General features: G+C 32.0%; 2 protein-coding genes across 3 annotated transcripts in view; one reads left to right on the top strand and one right to left on the bottom strand.

The window, feature by feature from the left end:
- Nucleotides 1–21,181, bottom strand: part of LOC139491117 (probable ATP-dependent RNA helicase DDX10) — a 47,447-nt gene that overhangs the window by 24,407 nt on the left and 1,859 nt on the right. For both annotated transcript variants that reach the window (XM_071278490.1, XM_071278489.1), the window contains exons 2-3: nucleotides 2,955–3,178; nucleotides 879–939 (exon numbers count right to left, since the gene is read on the bottom strand). In XM_071278490.1, coding sequence (XP_071134591.1) covers nucleotides 879–939; nucleotides 2,955–3,128 — 235 coding nt within the window. In that variant the 5' untranslated portion in view covers nucleotides 3,129–3,178. The remainder of the gene's footprint in view (nucleotides 1–878; nucleotides 940–2,954; nucleotides 3,179–21,181) is intronic.
- On the top strand, nucleotides 7,490–19,079 carry LOC139491121 (N-acylethanolamine-hydrolyzing acid amidase-like). Its single transcript, XM_071278495.1, has 10 exons — nucleotides 7,490–7,708; nucleotides 10,261–10,361; nucleotides 10,740–10,809; nucleotides 12,015–12,141; nucleotides 13,572–13,662; nucleotides 14,477–14,556; nucleotides 14,874–15,046; nucleotides 16,664–16,726; nucleotides 18,093–18,188; nucleotides 18,590–19,079. The coding sequence occupies exons 1-10, from the start codon at nucleotides 7,518–7,520 to the stop codon at nucleotides 18,660–18,662; spliced, it is 1,065 nt and encodes a 354-aa protein (XP_071134596.1). The 5' UTR covers nucleotides 7,490–7,517; the 3' UTR covers nucleotides 18,663–19,079.

Here is a 21,181-nt window from a genome sequence, read left to right as displayed (position 1 = left end):
GTAAGAAATGATCAAATATGGCGTCTGAAAATTTTCATTCATGAAATATTTCATACACAGAAGTTTTTTCTCCTAAACGGGAGGACGGGAGGAGACCCCTGAAAACGGGAGTTTGTACTCCCGTCGGGAGGTTCACATGTATGTTACGAAGGGCATCTAATTCACATGACAAAGGAAAACCATGAATAAAGACAACACTTTATATATCCTTTTTATATAAAAACAAAATCTTCTTGTCTGCAGGATTGCAAATTTGTAACTTCAAGGGCGAACTTGTAAACAGGGCGAGTTGTCCCGATACCAAATTCACGCATGCGTAATACAAATATCTACAGTTAAAACATCCTGTTACAAGTAAACAAATAACGTTCATGTGGATGAGATGAAATCTAATAATTTACATAAATAAAAGGGTCATATTTACGATAGTGATTGTTTTACAATCATAATTTACAAATTAAATGATTCAGATGCCTAATCATGTGTAAAAATCGGTGTCAGGAATCTTAAGTTGTTTTGAAATTGTAATACACAAAATGAATGCGGCATACGGAGACACATGCCAATGGTCAGCCCCTTCAGAAGACTTGACGTCTTCTTCCACTAAAAAGTCCATTTGTTGTATAAACTGGTCCAAGTCTAGTCCAAATAATTATGACGTCTTGAAAGGCTATTATAATTATTTTCTTTGACGCCTTACTTCGAAGTAAGGCGTCAAAGAAAAAAATTATAATAGCCTTTCAAGACGTCATAATTATTTGGACTAGTCCAAGTCACTCACAAACAAATAAAAGTCCATTTGTTTGTAAGTGACTTGGTCCAGTTTATACACCAATAAATTACTTTAAAAAGGCATATAATCCTATATTAAACATTACCTTCTAAAGTTCGTTTAGATAATGGAAAGTCTGTGAAACTGTTAATTTTACTTGGTTCAATCTGAAATATATAAAATTCTTTTATCAACATTGTATAACAAACAGGAATAATAAAAAATTATCTGCATGTAGTCATGTCCTATGCTCTACATGTAAAAAGTACACCTTTATATCGCTATTTGTCCGTCATTGCTGGAAATCACACAGGTTCCCGTAAAATTTTGACGTCATAACACAAAATATCTGACCCCACAATGGAAAAGTGATTGTTGTTGACGTCAAAAGTTCAAGCGGCCGCGTCAGGCGGGATTAGCCATAAGGTGTATAGACATTGGCATTTTATTCTGGTGTCATAAGTCATGGAGAGTATCTTATTTTCTGGTTAAATTATTAGGCAATTTAATTTAATTTTAGAAGGTGCATTAATTATATTTTCAAGATATGAAACTTTGTGTAATTTTGTTGTAATATTGAATAAAATTAGAAATACTTAATAATTTATAAAATATTTACTTAAGGAGGCTCGAGGGTATAAAAATTTCAGAAAAAATTAAACATTTGTTTTTCACCACAAATTTTATTTATTACCTTTTGTAGTTGTTACTTTATCATATGGTACAAAAATCATTCAAAACAATCAATTCGTGTTGGCCCCAGATGACATTTAAAATGTGTACATCATTGAAAAAGTTCCAAATTATCTCCCTTTGGTGGAAAAATGACCTTTTTTGGCTTTAAAATTGAAATATCTTTTTTAACTCATCGGTGACATATATTTTTTAATATAATTTCCATATAAGCTGTACTTAAACTAAATTATTGTAAAATTTGAGCGATTTCTGTAATAAATTTCTTTTTTTATTTCGATATTACCTATATTTCTCCTATTACTTCAACCACCTTTACAGAAATGTATGCTTCTTTCGAAGGCAGATTGTGAGCGCAAATGAACGGTGACCCCACTTTTTTATTTTAATTTTCTATTAACTATAACGTGACGGTACCCAAATTGCACCTATTTTGACAGTTTTTTCATCTACGTTTTTTTATGATAAAGACAAAAATGTTCATTCTGTGTTTATTTTGTAGCCGTATCCTTCTTTATTATAAAGGTACACCAATTTGATTTTTATTCCATATGGAATCATAGAAAAATTGGTCTAAACTGACCTCCAAACCATCAATGATTCTGAAATGAGGAGTACCCAAATTGCATCCATGCTTAAATTCACATCGTCAAAAGTCTAATAACAGAGCTTTTGTTTAATTTCTTCAAATATTTTGAACAATTGGACATTAGTCCATGCTTACTCTTCATTATTTTTTAAGGTGGTACCCAACACTTTCACTAAAATTAATTTGGCTCGTTTAATTTTCATTAAATTTTGTCAAAGTATTTACTTTGACCTTTTAACAAAAATATAAAAATTTCAAAAACTTTGAACCAACCGTTTAATCAGAAAAATTACACTGGTTATATAGCAGTTTGACAAACTACAATTTTGATCATTGAGAAGCTTAATATTCCCTTAAGAACACAACGTCATTAAAACGTTCTGCTGATTTTACAGAGTTATCTCCCTGTAGTGTTAGGTACCACCTTAAATGGATACTTGTAACATATTGTATTTGCTCATTTTAAAAAGATGACGTTTTGATGACGTCGCATGGCGATGTTTCAGTACATTTTGCCTTTTCAGTAAATACTTCATCTGTTGATAAATACTGTGAACGTTTTGTGCATATCTAAATAGTTTTATCTATGTTGTAAGCTGTGCTTAGTATCAAATCATAAAAATACAAATTGTTTAGTCTCTAGGAAATCTTGTAAGATTTTCGCTGCTAGTTTTGCTAAATAGGTGCAATTTGGGTACTTGGTGCAATTTGGGTACCGTTACGTTAACAGTATAAGATAAAGTTCATTTATAGAAAAATATAGAGAAATCCTATATAAATGATTTAGACCCGCGAACCCCCTTAAACGGACTTTGTCCCGTTTCATATAAGGGCAATTTGATTCTATATAAAAGCTGTACGAGTAAAACTATTTCTATGTGAAGAGAACATTTCCCGTACCTGTGCATATCTGCTTCTAATATCAGCGATTTCTTTATTAAGTGAGTCAACTTTACGTTCTTTTATGCTCAATAATTGCTTTTTTCTTTTTTCTCCGCTTCGTCCTTTAAAATTATCTTTTCTAGGACGATCTTGTCCACCAAACATAAACCGCGTGTTCGTGTTTTTCTTCATCTTCTTATTTATCCGGAAGTGTATGATAAATACGCCTCTTTTGTAGAAATCTAGAAAAAAAATTGTTATTCTATGTATATCAAAATCATAACGTTTTTTTGAAATGGGATATAATGATTAGAATGTTTTAAAAATAAGAGAATAACATGACAAAATGTTTCAAAAATGAATATGAAACACATTGATAACTCTATTTACCATATGGAATATGACAGTACTTGTCCATTCGTTTTTGATGTGTTTTGTCATTTGATTTTGCCATGTGATTATGGACTTTCCGATTAGATTTTTTGTGATTTAAATTTTTAACATACTATACAATCTATAATACTAAAATTACGAGGTCCAATTTGTTAGCCGTCATCACGTAAAAACGACGAATCAAAGAATTCAACTTTATATATAACTAATATAGTACTAAGGTGTAGATTAAAAATTACACCACTCCAGGCCCTTTTGTTTTCCACGTAAATAATATTGCCAATAATTAAGAAGTTCCGGGTCGAGTCCGATACCGATACCAATAGTATATTCACCTGTTACCTATTACCTTATCAGCACGTTCTGCATCTGACAGGCGCACCAACAAACGGTGTATTCGGGATTAATATGCTATATACACGGGTCATAATCACAGGGTTGACACTACTAAATTGTTGAATTGTTACCTATTGTAGTATTTTAATCAGTAAGACTTTCTAAGATAACAATACGAATACTAAAAATCTGGACCAAAAATAAGGCGTTTAGGTACAGTTTTTAATTTGTTAGCGGGCATGACGTAAAACAGCGAATCAAAGAAATCAACTTTACTTATAACTAATATAGGACAATGCTGTTGATTAAAAAATACTCCATTCCAGGACCTTTTGTTTTCCAAATAATTAATATTACCAATAATTGATAAGTTCCAGTTCGACGGGTTCAAACAGAAAGATTTGAAAGCAGAGAAAACTATGTATCTTATAATCGGCATGACTTTATGAGATGACAATACTAATACAAAAATAATGCTAGCGCATAGTTATATACTTTAATTCAGTCACGGACCCGCGATATCACGGGTGTAATATACAATGATTGTATTTGTTGGGAAAGGTGACCGAATCATGACATTTCGAATTACACCAAATATTCTGCTTTTTGCAATTACACTTGGAATTGCTACAACCCACTTGACATTTGCAAGAGAGGCAACCATGTCCACCAGTTTTAAAGGTTTTTCTTCACAGCATCCCTCAGTGAAAGTTGTAAATCAGGAATTTGTGACACAGAAGAGTCGTTAATTGATTTAAGTTGATTACTCCCGGTAAATTACCAGCTATTGTCCCTTCACGATATCCAAACTTTCCTTCTTCCACCACAACACCTTGCATACACTCCTTGGATCGGTCGGTGCCCGGTCGTACTGTGGTTTTGAATGATAACATTGTCTCAAACAGATAACTCGCTCAGTTTCTGTATTATATTTTTTGTTAGGAATACTGATTGTACTTGTTGGCCAGACAATGCACGTTTTCTTGCACGAATGATTGAGGTTTCGACTTTCTCTGATACAACTTCAATAGTTGTACTAGTTGAGTAGAGTTTCACTTTCAGTTACATAATCGTTAGGTTCTCTTTCTGATTCTACCGATTCAGTTTCAGAATTTTCATCCGTGACATCAATTTCAATGTCGTCACTGTTCTCTTGTGAAACCCCTTTGAAAACTTTCTCCAAATCTAGTTTCAAGATTTGGCAAAAGTTTCTCGGGGAAAGAAGATGAAGACAACCCTATCTCTAGGTTAGAATCAAACAGAGTATGATAAGGCGATTGATCAATTACCCTTTGATATAATTGATTTTTCTGAAATTGCACAAAGCTCAAACTTTAAGACCACTTCTATTATAAGTTATATGGTTTGTCACAGACCCCCTACGGATCCATAGAGGGTTAGTAAAATCCATAGGGGATGAGGCCGGAGGACCAAGGAGAAGAAAAATGCCAAGTCAATGATAAGATACTTCGGCAGCTCTCTTAGATTTCAAAGCGCTAAGAACCTTTTATGTTAAAAAAAAATGCATTGAAAGGTTTTTTTTATAGTGTAGCAATGCTTTTTTATCACAAAAACCATACAATAAATATTGTACAAGTTATAAGTGAATTTTAGTCAAATTTTGTACACATTGTAATTTGTACAAGCACTTTTGTACAAAGTCAAAATACAAATTACAATTTTACATTTTTTTTGTACAAATTATAATTTGTACAAAATGATAAATTGTACACAACATATATATATCTATGGAAAGCCAACGGGGTCAAAATTCTTAATTCGTATCTTGTCAATTCGTAACTTGTAACTGTGTAATTTCTAAATTGTTTATTCGTAAATTGTTAATTTGTAACTTGTTACTGTGAAATTCATAATGCTTAATTCGTAAATTGTCAATTTGTAACTTGCACCTTAAAGTTTGTAGTTTCAACATTCTTAATCGGTAAATTGTCAGTTTGTTACTTGTAACTGTGCAATTTCATAAAGTTGCATTCGTAAATTGTCGATTTGTAACTTGTATCTTTGTATCAAAATTCAACATTCTTCATTTGTTTATTGTCAATTTGTTATTTGTAGATTTCAAAATTCTTTATTGGTAAATTGTCTTTTTGTATATTGATGTTTTGTAACTTGTAACATGTGACTTGTCGATTCGTGAATTGTCGATGTGTGAAATGTCGAAGTGTTAATGTCATCGTTGTATTATGCTAACGATCATTATGACGACAGATGGCGCTCGGCTTCTTCTTCTGTGTATAATCCTGTAAGTAGGAGCACCGCCATATTGAATACATACCAAAGGAGTATGTACAGCGCATACATATTAAAGATAACAAATAGATAATAGATATATATATATATATAGTACTTCAAAGCTAGTTGGTCTAGCGAAATATTGCGTTTATTTTCATCATTTTGTAAATATTTTAAACATTCTTATATTTACATACTAAATAGTGTGTTAAAATTACATTGTTAGGCAATCTATAATTTTATTTGTGTAATTGAATTAATCTCTGTACTGATTAATCCACACTCCCATAGATTTGTATGTCATGTGCTGCTATTTATAGGCACTTATATAGTACTTCATGCATGTACTTTTATGATTGCTCTATCGAATGTGATTAAAGGCGCTAAATGTTAATTGCCAATGGAAAAGTAGGATGTTGGTAAATCAGTATAACTTGCAATAGGCCCGACACGGACCTCACTCTTAGAGATAGCAGTGTAGGTTTTAATCACTACGCCTGTTCTCTGCACCGTTTCTTTTTGTATATAACTTTATATTAAACTTGTTTTAAGTAAATAAACTACGCATGCACTAGTTATAAACCAGTCATCTTCATTTAGATGGAATTAAGACTTGAAAACACGGGGGGGGGGGGGGGGGGGGGGGGGTAACTTCGATATTTTCTTGGTAGGGGTGTGCCATTTTTGCCTCAAAAAACGTACCCATTTTAATATAACATTCACTGAAATTCAGTACCTATAGTTATATAAATATTTAAGAAAGAATGACATATACTTATATACAATATTTAAAATATGACCCATGCTTATATAAGCACTGCTTATATAAGCACTAACTCACTGGGGTTCATTTGGGAACTTATTTGAAAGCACTTTGTTTGAAAGGTGAACTTTCAAATGAATTGATTTAATTTAATATAATAATTGACCATTAATAATCTTTCGTCCCTCTTTTAATAATGTATGATTCTCAATAGCATATTTATATATGATATGTAGATCATACCCCGAATCAATATATAGTTATCAAACGTAAATGCATTTTAATATAGGATGTCATTAAAAAGGAGGGTCATTTTTATATAAAATCTCGCAAAATTATGACCCATATTTTTGGCACATCCCCGTATACCCAATAATAGGAAGTTGACCCCCCGTGCTTGAAAACTAAAAGAAGCTAAGCCGAGTTGCATTGGTTTTAAATTCAATTTCCTTTATTAACTTATCACAGGACCACAAAGCAGGCATACGATTCATAACAAAAATCCTTTATACAAGGATTTGTATAGTGCCCCCTAATAGTGAGAGTCTAACAGTCCTTGCTTTATCATACAATATAACTTCTTTTTTCAATCTTTCCACATAATTATCGTAATGATTATATTGTATTTAGTGCAACAGTTCATTATTATTTATTGTCATTTTCCTTTTGGTTATAATAATGTTGTATGTTCTCATTTGATTCGTGCTTTTTTTTTTATAACACCACAATAATTTTCTGTTTTTTTCAAAGGTACTATAATATCACATACTTTAACGTGAATAATTTTTGTACGATTAAAATCATATGACATAACTGACTTGTCACATGATAAAAACATGGCAACCTCCATAACAATGTTTTCTGCTTTCTTGATTTTGTTGTCAATTGCATGTGTTAATGGATTTTCTGGTGACCCTGTCAATCCACCTGCGTTTGTTGTTAATCTTGATCTACCTGAAGAACAAAGATGGACAGAGGTGGCTCTGAAATACAAACAACTTGTACCAGATATTTACGCTATAATGAAGTAAGTCATACTCACCAGTTATATAATTTGCTCGGTTTCAGCTCTTATACTTTCTTCTCATTTAAACAAATAATGTTTAAATAAAAGGATGTCACTTATACCCTATTCACGTCACAAAATTTATTGAAAATCTTATGTATGTAGTAAATGAATATAGTGACATGTAATTTGATTTTATCCTGTAACATTTTATTTGTTTACACCTCATAATTGATCATAGTTTACTGTCAGAGCGCACACACACATACTTGTGCATCTGGAAACATTTTAGGGCTTATGTGTCATAGAATTTTAATGCAGGGAATTAAAATTGTAATTGTATTTTGCTCTGCACGTTTTCTACAGTCCTCAAGTTCAAAAGACGATGATCTAAACAAACACTTGACTATCATTTGTTAAAATAATGGGAAAAAAGTGGTGATCAAAATCAAGTTAATTTTTTAGTTTTCAATAACAAAAAATGCTTTTGATTTTTTTTTATAAATCTATGACATGCATGCTACATACAAGCTTATTTATAGGTTTGTCTGCACTCCTGAGTAAATTTTGTTGTGTTAACACAACCATATTAGTCAAAGATTCCACATGAACCTTAATCAAATAATGTCTTCCTAGAAAAATTCTGTGCATGAAATTGAGAATGTCTGATATCTTTGAGATATTTTTTATGAAGAGAAAAAAAACTAGTTTTCTGTTAATAAATTTAATGCATCTCTTTATTGAGTTTAGATGTAATCAGATGTGTTATTTTTTTCAATCAAATAAACCATTTTAATAATATCATAATTGTATTTTGATTAAACATTCATCAGTGGGAATAATTGCATAATATTGAAGTGTGAGTTTTGTCTCTTGCTTGTTATAAGTGTCAAAAGTGTTGGCTGTTATGTTTTATTGTTGTTTTGTTTTGTATATATATTTTTATATGTGTTCATGTGTTTCAGCGATGATCCTTTTGTACTGGATTTTATACTGAATAAAATTAGTTAGTTAGTTAGTTAGTTAGTTAATCAATATCCAAAATATTGTATGTTGATAACCTCAGACGAGTCCCTTTCATGAGACAAAATTTCTTGACAATCTGTCTATGAAGCATTGTCTCTATTTCTTAAAATATAACGTTAACCTCTCTTTAACAAGACAAAATGTAATACTACTTATTTATGAAATATTGTGTACATACAGATAAAATTTCATTTGGTAATGTGTTCTTATCTGGACATTTTTCATGGATGGGGAGAATATTTCTTGATGCATTAGTCATGAAATTGGTCTAGGGGACAATATTTCGAAGGAAAATATCTGCTTTACACACGTTAGTCACGTTCCATCATGTCCATAGTGATTTTTCTCTGTACACTTTGTGATGCCTTGATGTGGAGCTGCTCATATTGGTTTTTCTTATAGACCAAGGCATATTATATTACATGTCACGATATTCCGGACGATAGAATGCGCTAATGAATTATGAATTTACCCCTCTTTGTACTAGACGACACTTCAAGGAAGATGTTAACGTAATAAAGGTACAATTCCAAAGGAAAACAAACAATCTACCTCTGATGTCGAGCCGACTAGTATTTGCTAGCTTCACAAATAGATCAAGGTACTTGGGGTAGGGGAAAGTAGTAAAACCCAATAATTTGGTATAAGTTTCGCGAATGAGGAATCTTTCCACGACCTTCAGCATTCAAATTGAGTGCACTGCCACAAGATCACCGAGATTATCATAAATATATAATATATCTTTGAGGTTACTGCCGTCTTACATGCCATGGGTTTATAGATGATGTGCATTGTCCTAGGTTCCCTGTATCAAAACAAGTTTTCTTTTTGTGTTTTTGGTTAAGATGCTGTCTCTCGTTCGAATCCAGCATGTCATAGAAAGTACGGAGCAGTCCGGTGTATCCGCAGCGCAACTAAGAGATTTAGATACGTTTTAGTAAACTCATCTAAATCCAATAATTGGAAAAAATTTATAACATTCTCTTAATTATCAAATGTGCTTTAGGTTTGACTCCCCTCTTCAAATTGTTTGTAACATGAAAGGCGGAAGGACCTTTTTTGCGGGACGTTGGGACTGGGCCTTTATTATTACGGGAATTTATACTGATCTGGACTCGGAAAATGAAAACTGATTTTCGGGATCTGGGAAAAAATGCTTTATTATTTTCCCTGAATTCAGGATGACACCCCTCTCACAACCCTTAATGCGAGACCAACATGCAGGAAATGTGATTACTAGTTTTCTTTTTGAGATGCCGAATCGGATTGGTTACAATCGAGAGCCAAACATTAGAATGCATGCAAATACGTAACGGAATTTCATCTGACCTGGAGTAACCTCGTGGAAGTTGAGTTCTTTCATAAACTTTGTAATTTCCTTACACACTTATTAAAAATGATTGATATTTACATCATGAAATAATTTACAAAATCATTTGAGTGGTTTTGTCTGTTTTCATGAATCGAGACTATAAATAAAGCTTTGAATTGAATTAACTTGGCCAAGGTCTAAGCTTGAACTTTCTTCTGGCTTTGATGTTTTTCAGACAATTTCTACCGGATCCAAAAATCAGTTTACCACTCATCAGAAAAATAGCTGCGGATGTCGACAGTTATCTAGCAAAACCGTATGCTGGTGAAATGAGAGGTATGATTATCTTGCTTAACGGATGAATTTTGAGGTATCTCTCTAAAATGAAAAATAAAAAATAGAAAGAGATATTCTTACTTATTTTGAGCACAGTATATTTATTTTTTAATATACTTTTACAGATAAACTTATTGTATTCATTTAAACGAAAAATACTGCTATACAAGTCAAATACAATAAGTATAACTTGAAAGTATACGTAATTTGGATGACAGACCATAAAGTGTAACTTTTCGTATGTCATTTATATATAATATCTTACTTTATTCACTGTTAAAAACTTAAAATGCTTCTAATCAATTATATTTTATTTTATAATTGCTTGATATTGCTGGTATGATATATAAAAAGACGTGTTTTTTCTTTCTCCTCCAGGTATTGCCAAAACACTGAACATGAGCCTTGGAGATGTGGTGACGTGCAATTTGTTGTATGATATTTCTGCGTAAGTCGTTTTGCATGTTTTGTAACGAATCAATAACGTCAATGGAGGAATACTTATGAGCCTTCTATGCTTTCAACGAGATACCAGCTTACACTTCGGACGAGCAACCATCGTTTGAATTATTCCCTCAAATATCTTACACGACAATAAATGATGATTGATCGACGTCAAGTAATCAAGAAGATCATTGTTCTTAAAAAAAAACCTGCTTGTCAAGTAGTATCGAAATCACAATTTGCCTAAAAAATTCCGACTGTTTCTTTGGAATTATTGATAAACATTGTTTCTCTATGATACACAACAGTTCAAATTGTCAGGTTGTTCATCAGCAGTTGAACAAGAAATTTAATAAGACGTTTGGATAAAGGCAGCAGTATTTTACATCCCGTCATAGTGTTTTTTGTACTATATATGGTAAATTTGTGTATTTTGTCTTAATTTTTTCTGATGTGCTTGGTCAATATGCCATTTTTTGCTTTTTTGTTACCTTTTATTTAGTGATTGGGAGTGTAACACAATGTTGACTGCTGTGTTATTGACATTTTTACCTTTTATGTCTGTTTTTTTTTGTTAACGCATCGTTGTCAATATAATGGATTTTGATGCGACTGTCATACAAGTGAGAAGTTAAGCTAGCCTTAAATCGGCTTCAATTCACCGTTTCTTCATCAGAAAATGTCTGTACCAAGTCAGGAATATGACAGTTGTTATCCATTCGTTTGATGTGTTTGAGCTTTTGATTTTGCCATTTGATTAGGGACTTTCCGTTTTGAATTTTGCTCAGAGTTCAGTATTATTTTGATTTTACTTCGTACTGATGTTCAAATCTCATACATTCAATAAGAAGATACAAACAACACACACAATCTGTTTCAATCGCATGAACTCCGGAAGGAGCAAGACCAGGTACCTCGATCTTGGAGGCGTTTTTCTAGCTGCTGTGCATGCATCACATACCCAGAAAATTCACACTAAATAGAAATATCCCAATATGAAAATAACACTCGTCGTACCGGTAAACCTATATGTGATTGTGATTGCAAATTACAACAAAATTAAATAGATTCACAAGAAGCTGCATATAATTTTGGAACGATGTCATACAATAGTTACGCGATATTATATTAGGCTTATATATTTTTTATGTCTTGTTGGAATGACAGGAGTTCCGATCCGAATGATTTTTTATTATATTTTATGGTTAGGTTTTGTACTAGTATAGTCATGCAGGATGCTAATGGTACTATATGGCACGCAAGAAACCTAGACTACAGTTTCACTGAGATACTGAGAAATATTTCAATTAGAGTAGATTACCAGAAAGGAGGAAAGGTACTTTACACCAACTTATTTTCGCGGATACTTTATGTTGCGTTTATCCCTTTCTATCCCAATTTGCAGCAATTTAATATCGCTATTTTCATGTTTACTTGAATTAGTTAGACTAGGAAAAATCCTGGTTTTTAATTTTCGTGACAATTTATATTTGGGTTATTTGTCTTCTCGCGAACGTCGCGAAAATAAATAGCTCGCGAAAATTAGTTGGTTTTCATTTAGAAAGATAAGGTGAACCATTGATCATATAAGTGATTCTATAATCCTTTCTAGTTTGAATGATTAATTTGTTATGAGTGGTGAAATTCAGAATCACATCTGTGATATTGAAAAATCCGAAAGTAGATGTGCAAGATTGAAATATTCGAAAACATACTTAAGGGGGCTCCTGGGTATAAATCAATTTTTTTTTCTAATATAGGATTTCGCTATATTTTTTTATAAATGAACTTTATCATATACTTAAAAGAAAAAGAAAATAAAAAAATGGGGTCACCGTTCATTTAACTCACAATCTGCCTCCGGAAGAAGCAGACATTTTTGTTAATGTCCTTTTTTTCTGTTGAGCTAATAGGAGAAACAGAGGTAATATCAAAATAAAAAAATAACCTAATTACAGAAATCACTTTAATTTTACAATTATTTAGTTTATGTACAGCTTATTTGAAAACAATAATAAAAAATATAGGTCACCGATGAGTTAAAAAAGAAATTTCGAATTTCATGCCAAAAAATGGCATTTTTGCACCAAAGGGAGATAATTTGGAGCTTTTTCAATGATATAAACATTTTAAAAGTCATCTTGGGCCAAACCGAATCGTTTTCTTGGGTTGATTTTTGTACCATATCATAAAGTTATAACTTATAGTGTAATAAATAAAATTTGTAATGAAAAAACAAAGGTTTAATTTTTTTGCTGAAATTTTTGTACCCACGAGCCACCTTAAGTACAAAGTAATCGAAAACACATGCTAGATGGGAGTAAACGAAAAACACATCAACTCCACAAAAATAACAGAAAAAAACTCAAAATTTTCTTGACTTCAATAAAATCAGTCATATAGACGTCTGAGATTGGATCACCATAATTGGTGAAACGAATGTTGAAGGTAATTGATACAGTATTTATATAGTATCCTCCTTCTTCAACCAGAAATTTTCGAACAAATTCGACATATTGATCACCTCTTAGTTATTGATACGGGTAAAATTCCCCACTTATATAACCAAATACTACTATAATGTAATAGATAACATCTAGATGGTTGACGCCTTTATTCTTATAAAATTTTAAGATTCTTTATTAATTGGTGACAGGGAGCACTTGATTACATTTGATGTGTGCAGGTATTTTACTTTGTCATTTTTCATTTATTTTTGTAGTTTTTGTGGGTATTATAATGAAAATTCCCATTTTTTGATTTCAGACAGTCTATACAGGGATTACTTATGCTGGCTATGTTGGACTTGTAACTGGCCAAAGACCAAATGCATTTACCATGACAATGGATGAAAGAGGTGAACATGAGTTTTCAAGAGAGTTGTAGATTTATTTGTTTAAACTGATGGAGAAAATGATCAATAACGACTTTTTTTTACAGTACTCTGGTAACCTGCATAAATTTACCGTTCTAATCGATGATTTATAAGATCTGACATAATAATCAGATGTTGGTTGATACACTGAAAAAATCCCCAAACTCGTTAAAGTACACACAAATCAAAATTCCTTTGTTTGAGATAAGTACTTGACCATGTGAATTATTTTTTCGTCGTTACATAAGTATTTCTAATTCAATAGTTAACAAAAGTACCAGGCTTATGATTTGTTACGCCAGACGCGCGTTTCGTCTACATAAGACTCATCAATGACTCTCAGCTCAAAAAATTTAGAAAGCCAAACACGTATAAAGTTGAAGAGCATTGAGGACCCAAAATTCCAAAAAAACTATGTGCCACATACGGCTTAGGTAATCTATGCCTGGGATAAGAAAATACTTAGTATTTTGAATAATTTATAGTTTTGCCAACAGCAAATTTATAAATATGACCATATAATTGTTATTCATGTCAACACCGAAGTGCTAACTATTGGGCTGGTGATACCCTCAGGGGCGAAACGTCCATTTAAGATTTAAATATGTGTGCTTGGTTTCGATTAACGTTTTTAGTCATACACATATTAAAGAACTTACACATCATTGACTTTCATTTCTTTTGGTTCTCAATGGAGTTGAATGACGATGATGTGTTCGAACACACCAACTTTTTAAAGTGTTATTTTTATACTATACAAGAGTACTTAGTTATTATTGTCAATTTCAATTTTCAGACCAGGGAGCATGGTGGATGAATATCTTAATCGCAATTTTAGACAGAAATGCTAGCCCTGTCAGTTTTCTTCTGAGAGATGTAAGTTCTTTACTTCCTTGTCCACCATTGAGAACTCTAAAAGCTATAACATTCAAAGAATTTAGTGTCCTCTTTTTGGGCGAAAGGTCACTGAGCTATTTATTGATATTGTAAAAATGGCAAAAGTGGTATGAGAACTATATGCAAATGAGACAACGAATCAATTAGAGATCATGAAAAGAACTTGCTTAAATGAATAAAGTTCAATAACTTATATTTCTGGAAAATTGAGACAACTTTACATATATCAAGGTCAAATATCGTATATATTTTATTGTTTTCCATACTACAATGTACTAAAATTTCTACTTTTGTAGACATTAGCAATGTCTGAAAATTTCACAGCCGCACTTGAAAAAGTTGCCTACACAACAACAGCTGCTTCGTTTTACACCATTATGGGAGGCGTTCGCGTAGGAGAAGGGGCAGTCATAACCAAAGGGAGGGTCGGTCCAATAGATATATGGAAACTGGACGCCAAGTCAGGAAGGTTTGTGGACTTAAATATTATCGTATTGACTTTTAATGATTTGATTCGATTGTAACTGCCTAAAGCAATGATAACCTTATATAATTTTGACTACTAGTATATAATTCTTTTTAAGCGTTTTTTCATGCATAACCTATATAGTCATTCCTTATGTCTGCTTCAATAGTTATCAAAGGTACCAGGATTATAATTTAGCACGCCAGACGCGCGTTTCGTCTACATAAGACTCATCAGTGACGCTCGTATTAAAATATTTATAAAGCCAAACAAGTACAAAGGTGAAGAGCATTAATGTCTGAGGATTCCCGATGAAGGTTTACTTCAGAAATAAAATAAATGCAATGGAAAATAAAAACAAAAAATATATGTTTGATCTCGATTGTGCTACTTAGCCCAAAAGTCATGACCTTTGGATTGGCTAACATCATGTCTTTTAATAAATAAATAAAATACCATATTTTGACAAACAATGTACATAAGGAGCGAAATACTCATACAAGATACCAGAATTTTAGTTTGTATAAAAATGTACAATAATAGTTGAATTTTACATGAAGTATTGAAATGATATAACTTAAATTCTTGATAAATAAACTCATCATAGATAGCAGGATTGAATTTCATATTTACGCCAGACGCGTTTCGTTGACAAGAGACTCATCAGTGACGCTCAATAAAAAAATGTTAAAAAGGCCAAATAAAGTACCAAGTTGAAGAGCATTGAGGACCAAAAGTTTTGCAAAATTCAGCTAAGGTAATCTATTCCTGAGGTAAAAAGCCTTAGTATTTCAAAAATTCAAAGTTTTTTTAACAGTTAATTTATGATTTTTAACATATCAATGATAACTCAAGTCAACACAGAAGTGCTGACTACTGGGATGGTGATACACTCGGGAAATTAAAACTCAACCAGCAGTGACATCGACCCAGTGGTTGTAAATCAACTCATTATAAAAGATTTAATGTATGTCAATACGAGTGTTTTATCAACTGAAATTTCTTTTAAAGAGCGAAAAAACAGCCCCAAACAACTACACTTCGTATGTCACACATTTTTTTCTACCAAAACATGTTCAACAATTAGTATAGCAATATATAATTATATTCTTCACAATTCATTGATCATCATATATTGTTAAGTGTTTAAGACTTTAAAGGTTATTTTCATCATCATGCTAAGTCTTAACGTGTTTTCACATATTGGTTTGTTTAGTTACTTTTTCTTACCCAAATGATAGAGTTATATTATTTCGCTCATATACGATCATTTCGCTCTTGGCAACATGAATCCAAACAGGGTGGGGCAGATTGTACTCGTTTTATCGCTTTTCAGACATTGGAGTATTTTTGTGTTGAGAACTAGTGACTTACTTCTGCTGAACAGCACCTTATCCAATTTAGCATATACAAAAAGCCTGACAGATATAATTAGATTGACAGAAAACTACTGTTGGAAAGATATTGAATTTACCTCATTGAAAATATATGAAAACTAAATGAGTGGCTGGTCCTAATCCTGATAAATTCTTATATTATTGGTTCAGACCTAAAGTACCATTTCAGCTAGTTTAAAACGTATTCACTGTTGTATTGTTCTTTCACCTTTTGCTTATTTAGATGGTATGAAGTTGAAACAAATTATGACCACTGGGCACCACCTCCAGCTGATGATGACAGAAGGTATGTGATATGTTTGTTTACCCTAATTTTTTTTAATGTCTTTTACTAAGTCAGGAATATGGCAGTTGTCATCAAATAGTTCATTTCTGTGTATGTTGGTGTTTGTTTTTGTTGCACTCAGTGTTTCTGTTCTTCCTTTGTTTTCCTCTTATAGTTGATGCGTTTCCCTCTGTTAAAGTTTGAAAAGCGGATTTGTTTGCGCTCAATCGATTTATGACTAGTCTTTTGAACATCAGTATACTACTGTTGCCTTTATTTCTCGCACTTGCTTTCAATACATGTTTCAATTTGATTAGTCATATGAAAAGAGTAACAAAATACATGTAGGTCCAACATGGCGACAAAGGATATAACTCAAACTAACACTCGGTCCATTAAAAAAACTTCTGTTCTAGTTTCAAGCAAGTTTACTTATAAATTTACTTGCCAGAAACATATATATTAAAAAAGAAAGGCGAAAAATACCAAAGGAACATTCAAACCCATAAGTCGAAAATAAGATAATGCCACTGTCAAAAAAGAAAAGACCAACACAATACGAAACAAAACATAGAAAACTATAGCCTGAGAATCACTAACCTCATTAGAACTTACGTTGATCTCAAGTGCTCTGGAAGGGTAAGCAGATTCTGTTTCACATGTGGCACTCGGTTGTAGAATTTATATTTATATCAAAGGAGTAGGGGCAATAAGGCCCTTATTTGGCCCAAAAATTACTGCAAATTTAAAAGTAATCATACATATTCTTAGATTACTGAAAACTTGACTAAGGTATTAGGTACTAAGAAAAACAAAACAAATTTGAATTCGAACAAGTTACCATGGCAAAAAATCATGACTTAATTTGCATATTTTGTTAAATTTCGTGATTTTCCTTGTTTTTTTCATCAAATTTTAAGTATATTTTAGATTGAAAAGGTACGTGCGCACCCAAGAAACAACTTTATATTTGGTGAGATTATGCCAATAGTTATAATAAAGCTTCTTTTAAATTGTTTTGTTGTTTCTCGGCTGCGCAGGATGTTGCCACAACTGAAATAAAGATAGAAAACTGCATAAATTCTGTATTTTTTTTTTTAAAAAAGCACATATTATGACGTCGTCAGATAAAAATCTTTATGTTTTTCATTTATATTCCTTGATCCTATGCATTTCTAAATGTTATGTGCCAATTTGAAATAGTTATCAAACAATTTATTTTCCTGGGCCAAAACTAGGCCTAAAAGAGTTAGACAGATACTGGTTTCAGGTAACAGTAGGTAGAATTATTGTGGAAAAATCAATTTATGTTAAAAAGAAATTGAAATGATGCTTTGATTTTGTTACATAACTTAATTTCAGCAATGGATTTTATTTTTTGTTTCAGAGATCCTGCAATAAAAGCAATGAATTCCATGGGTCAGAAAAGTATATCAAAGAAGTCACTGTTCAACGTGATGTCAACACCTCCTGTTATGAATAAGTAAATGATATAGAAAAAAAAAGATTCTAAGCACATTTCCATACACTTCTCATTTCACCATTGAATCACTTGCTTACAAACACTTTGGTTACACATATATAATATGTGAAGTTTTCAGGGCTTTTTCATACAAACCATTCCACTAACATAAAAACACATGGAAAATCATGGCATCAACGTTCTTAAAAGAAACACCCAGCAAGTTTAACAAAAACATGGCCATAATTTGTTAACACAGACATATTTTGTCGTTAATTTTCCTACACTCCTTCAAAGACTTTGCTATGTAGATAAGAATTAAATTGTATAAATAGATGTAAGAAGGTGTGGCATGAGTGCCAATGAGACAACTCTAAATCCAAATAACAAAGACTGCTTTAAAAAATGTTTTATACTTTCAGCAAAACTACATATACGGTTGTTATGTCAGCAGCACAGCCAGAAATGATGGAAGCCTGGATCCGAAATCCGTAGAGATGTCACCGCCAAATATGTTTGATGAACAGTCTGTGATAGAAATATATAGTCATTGGTTGTGTTAATAATAATCAGTATTAAATCACATAATATGGTGATTCATGGGGGTCTGGATAGGGTAAACAGAATATAGAATAAAGGACAAAATAAGAATAAATAATTTAAAACCAACAAACAAAAAAAGAATAGAGAAAAACAAATGCTTAGAAAAAATATAAATTAAGACCCAATCCAGACCCTCAATCATGTGTACAATTGAATAAAAATCAGTTTCGATTTTTTTTGACAATTTCAAAACGAAATCGATTCTACATGCATGTTTTCTAGTTGTGTGTTAATATCATTAACCATGGTTTTCATTGATGCAGAAATTTGTGTACTTTTATTTATAATAAAACAGCAATATCATGTAAACTTATGTCATGTTTTGGAAGGTTGAATAATTATTACCCACTTTAAATAGCGGGGTTGTTTATAATTTGTAATCTAATCTTAGGCCGTGTTCACATGGACCTAAACTCGGTGTTGTGTTAGTGTAACTCACACATAAACAAAACACAATTACGTTCCCATTGATAAAACTCAATGTTTACAAGTAGTTTAAATCATGTTTTGTCTACATGCAAAAAAATATTTATTTTACAATGTGTATTTATATAAGAAACGATTTTTGACAATTATTTTTAACAATTATTTTTAAAGTTCTTTACAGAAATATTTGGCTAAACTTGATATATTTATTTGTTATAAGAACACTTTACATGTACGTAGCTTTATTAATCCCTTATCAAGACATAAACATCATCATTGCCGAACAAATAACGCATTTGAAAAGGTCTTCCCGAATCGATTGGACGTACACAGAAATATTTGCCACTTGTCTTTACTGAAACAACGATTCACTGATATATGCATTGCTGAAAAAAGTGAGGTAATTTGTTTTGTCTGTCTTTTATCTCAGATCCGTTGAAATACACTTAGAAATAATAATAAAAAAGCATTACCCCCTCTCTTTGCCAAATACTCCTTTAAAAAAAACATTTGAAACAAAAACAGATAATAGAAATGTATGATCATCGACTGGATGTACACAGAAATATTTGCCACTGGTATTTACTCAAACAACGATTCACTTATAAATGCATGACTGAAAAAGGTGAGGTAAATTGTTTTGTTTGTCTAGCATCTCAGATCCGTTGAAATACGCTTAGAAGTAATAATAAAACAACATTACCTCAGCCTTTGCCGAATACTCCTTGGAGAAATAAAAAATACCATTTGAAACAAAAATACAAAAGATAGAAATGTAGTGATCTTTAACATCTCAATTCTTTTTCTTCCTGTACGCACGCTGATGCAGCTTACGTTTTTAATGTGTAATCGAGACATCTTTGGTATCTTTAAACTACTGTAAATCATCAAAATTGATTTTATAAAAGAGCCAAAACAAAAAGGGCAGGGTGGGTCTGAGTCAGATTTTTTTTCGCGCGAACATTTTATTCATTTTTTTTTCGATGCTAGCAATCAAATTGGAAAAAATCCAAACGCCCCCCCCCCTTTTTTTTAGGTGAAATGGTCGTTACCTAACTGCTAAAACAGTTGTGCGAAAATATGCATTCGGTTCTACGTAATGAACATTTAAATGACATATAATTTACAAGTGTGAACAAATCTTATGTACAGGTAATTAAACAAGGTTTATAGATGTGAACAAATTTAATGTGAAACCAGTGTACATTACATTAAACTAATTGTAAACATGTTTACTGTAATTAACGTTTGGTGTGAACACGGCCTTAATCCGTATATGTTACATGCACGGGAATTACCGTGCAATTTACACGTAGAACATGTAATAATATTTTCACCATAGTTCATTTGAGTGGACAACAGAGGCGGATTTAGGGGGGGCAGGGCCCCCCCCCCCTTTTTGGGAAAAAATTTGGTTGCTTATACATGTATAGTGAATCACTGAAGCGTGACTGGAGCGGGCCCCCTCTTAGGTTAGTCAGTGGGCCCCCACTTATGAAAATTTCTGGATCCGCCACTGGACAACACATTATAACAAAATACTACTATTAGAATTTTTACAGGTAACACTATCTTCTATCAAAGACTATATGATACAATTGTATCTGTTTCTTTGGACAATTGAGTTATAGTCGAAACCCACAGTACGGTATTTGACTCTTTGCTAAAAAAAATCTAATATTTTTCTTTTATGTAATAAACATTAAGAAAGTAAAGCTCCACTTCTCGGCAATAATGACCTTATTTTAATTTGGCTATATTTTAAGTTCTGTATTGGTCATACAGTCCATAACGTAGCTTCTAAAACCCCATGCTTTAAAATGATTAGGGTGAGCGTTCACGAACTTTAATGAATTTGTAAACTTTTGTTTTTAGACTTTTAAGTAAAATAACATAGTATTTTGGCTTTAAAATCATAAAGAAGAAAAGGGAATGATTGGTCTTAAATCTCCCTAATTCGTATATTATTTTTGGTAGGAATGAGT

Source organism: Mytilus edulis, chromosome 10, assembly GCF_963676685.1.
Source record: "Mytilus edulis chromosome 10, xbMytEdul2.2, whole genome shotgun sequence".
NCBI lineage: Eukaryota > Metazoa > Mollusca > Bivalvia > Mytilida > Mytilidae > Mytilus > Mytilus edulis.
The sequence above is the reverse complement of the archived record's forward strand: the minus strand, read 5'-3'. Positions and strand labels throughout refer to the sequence as shown.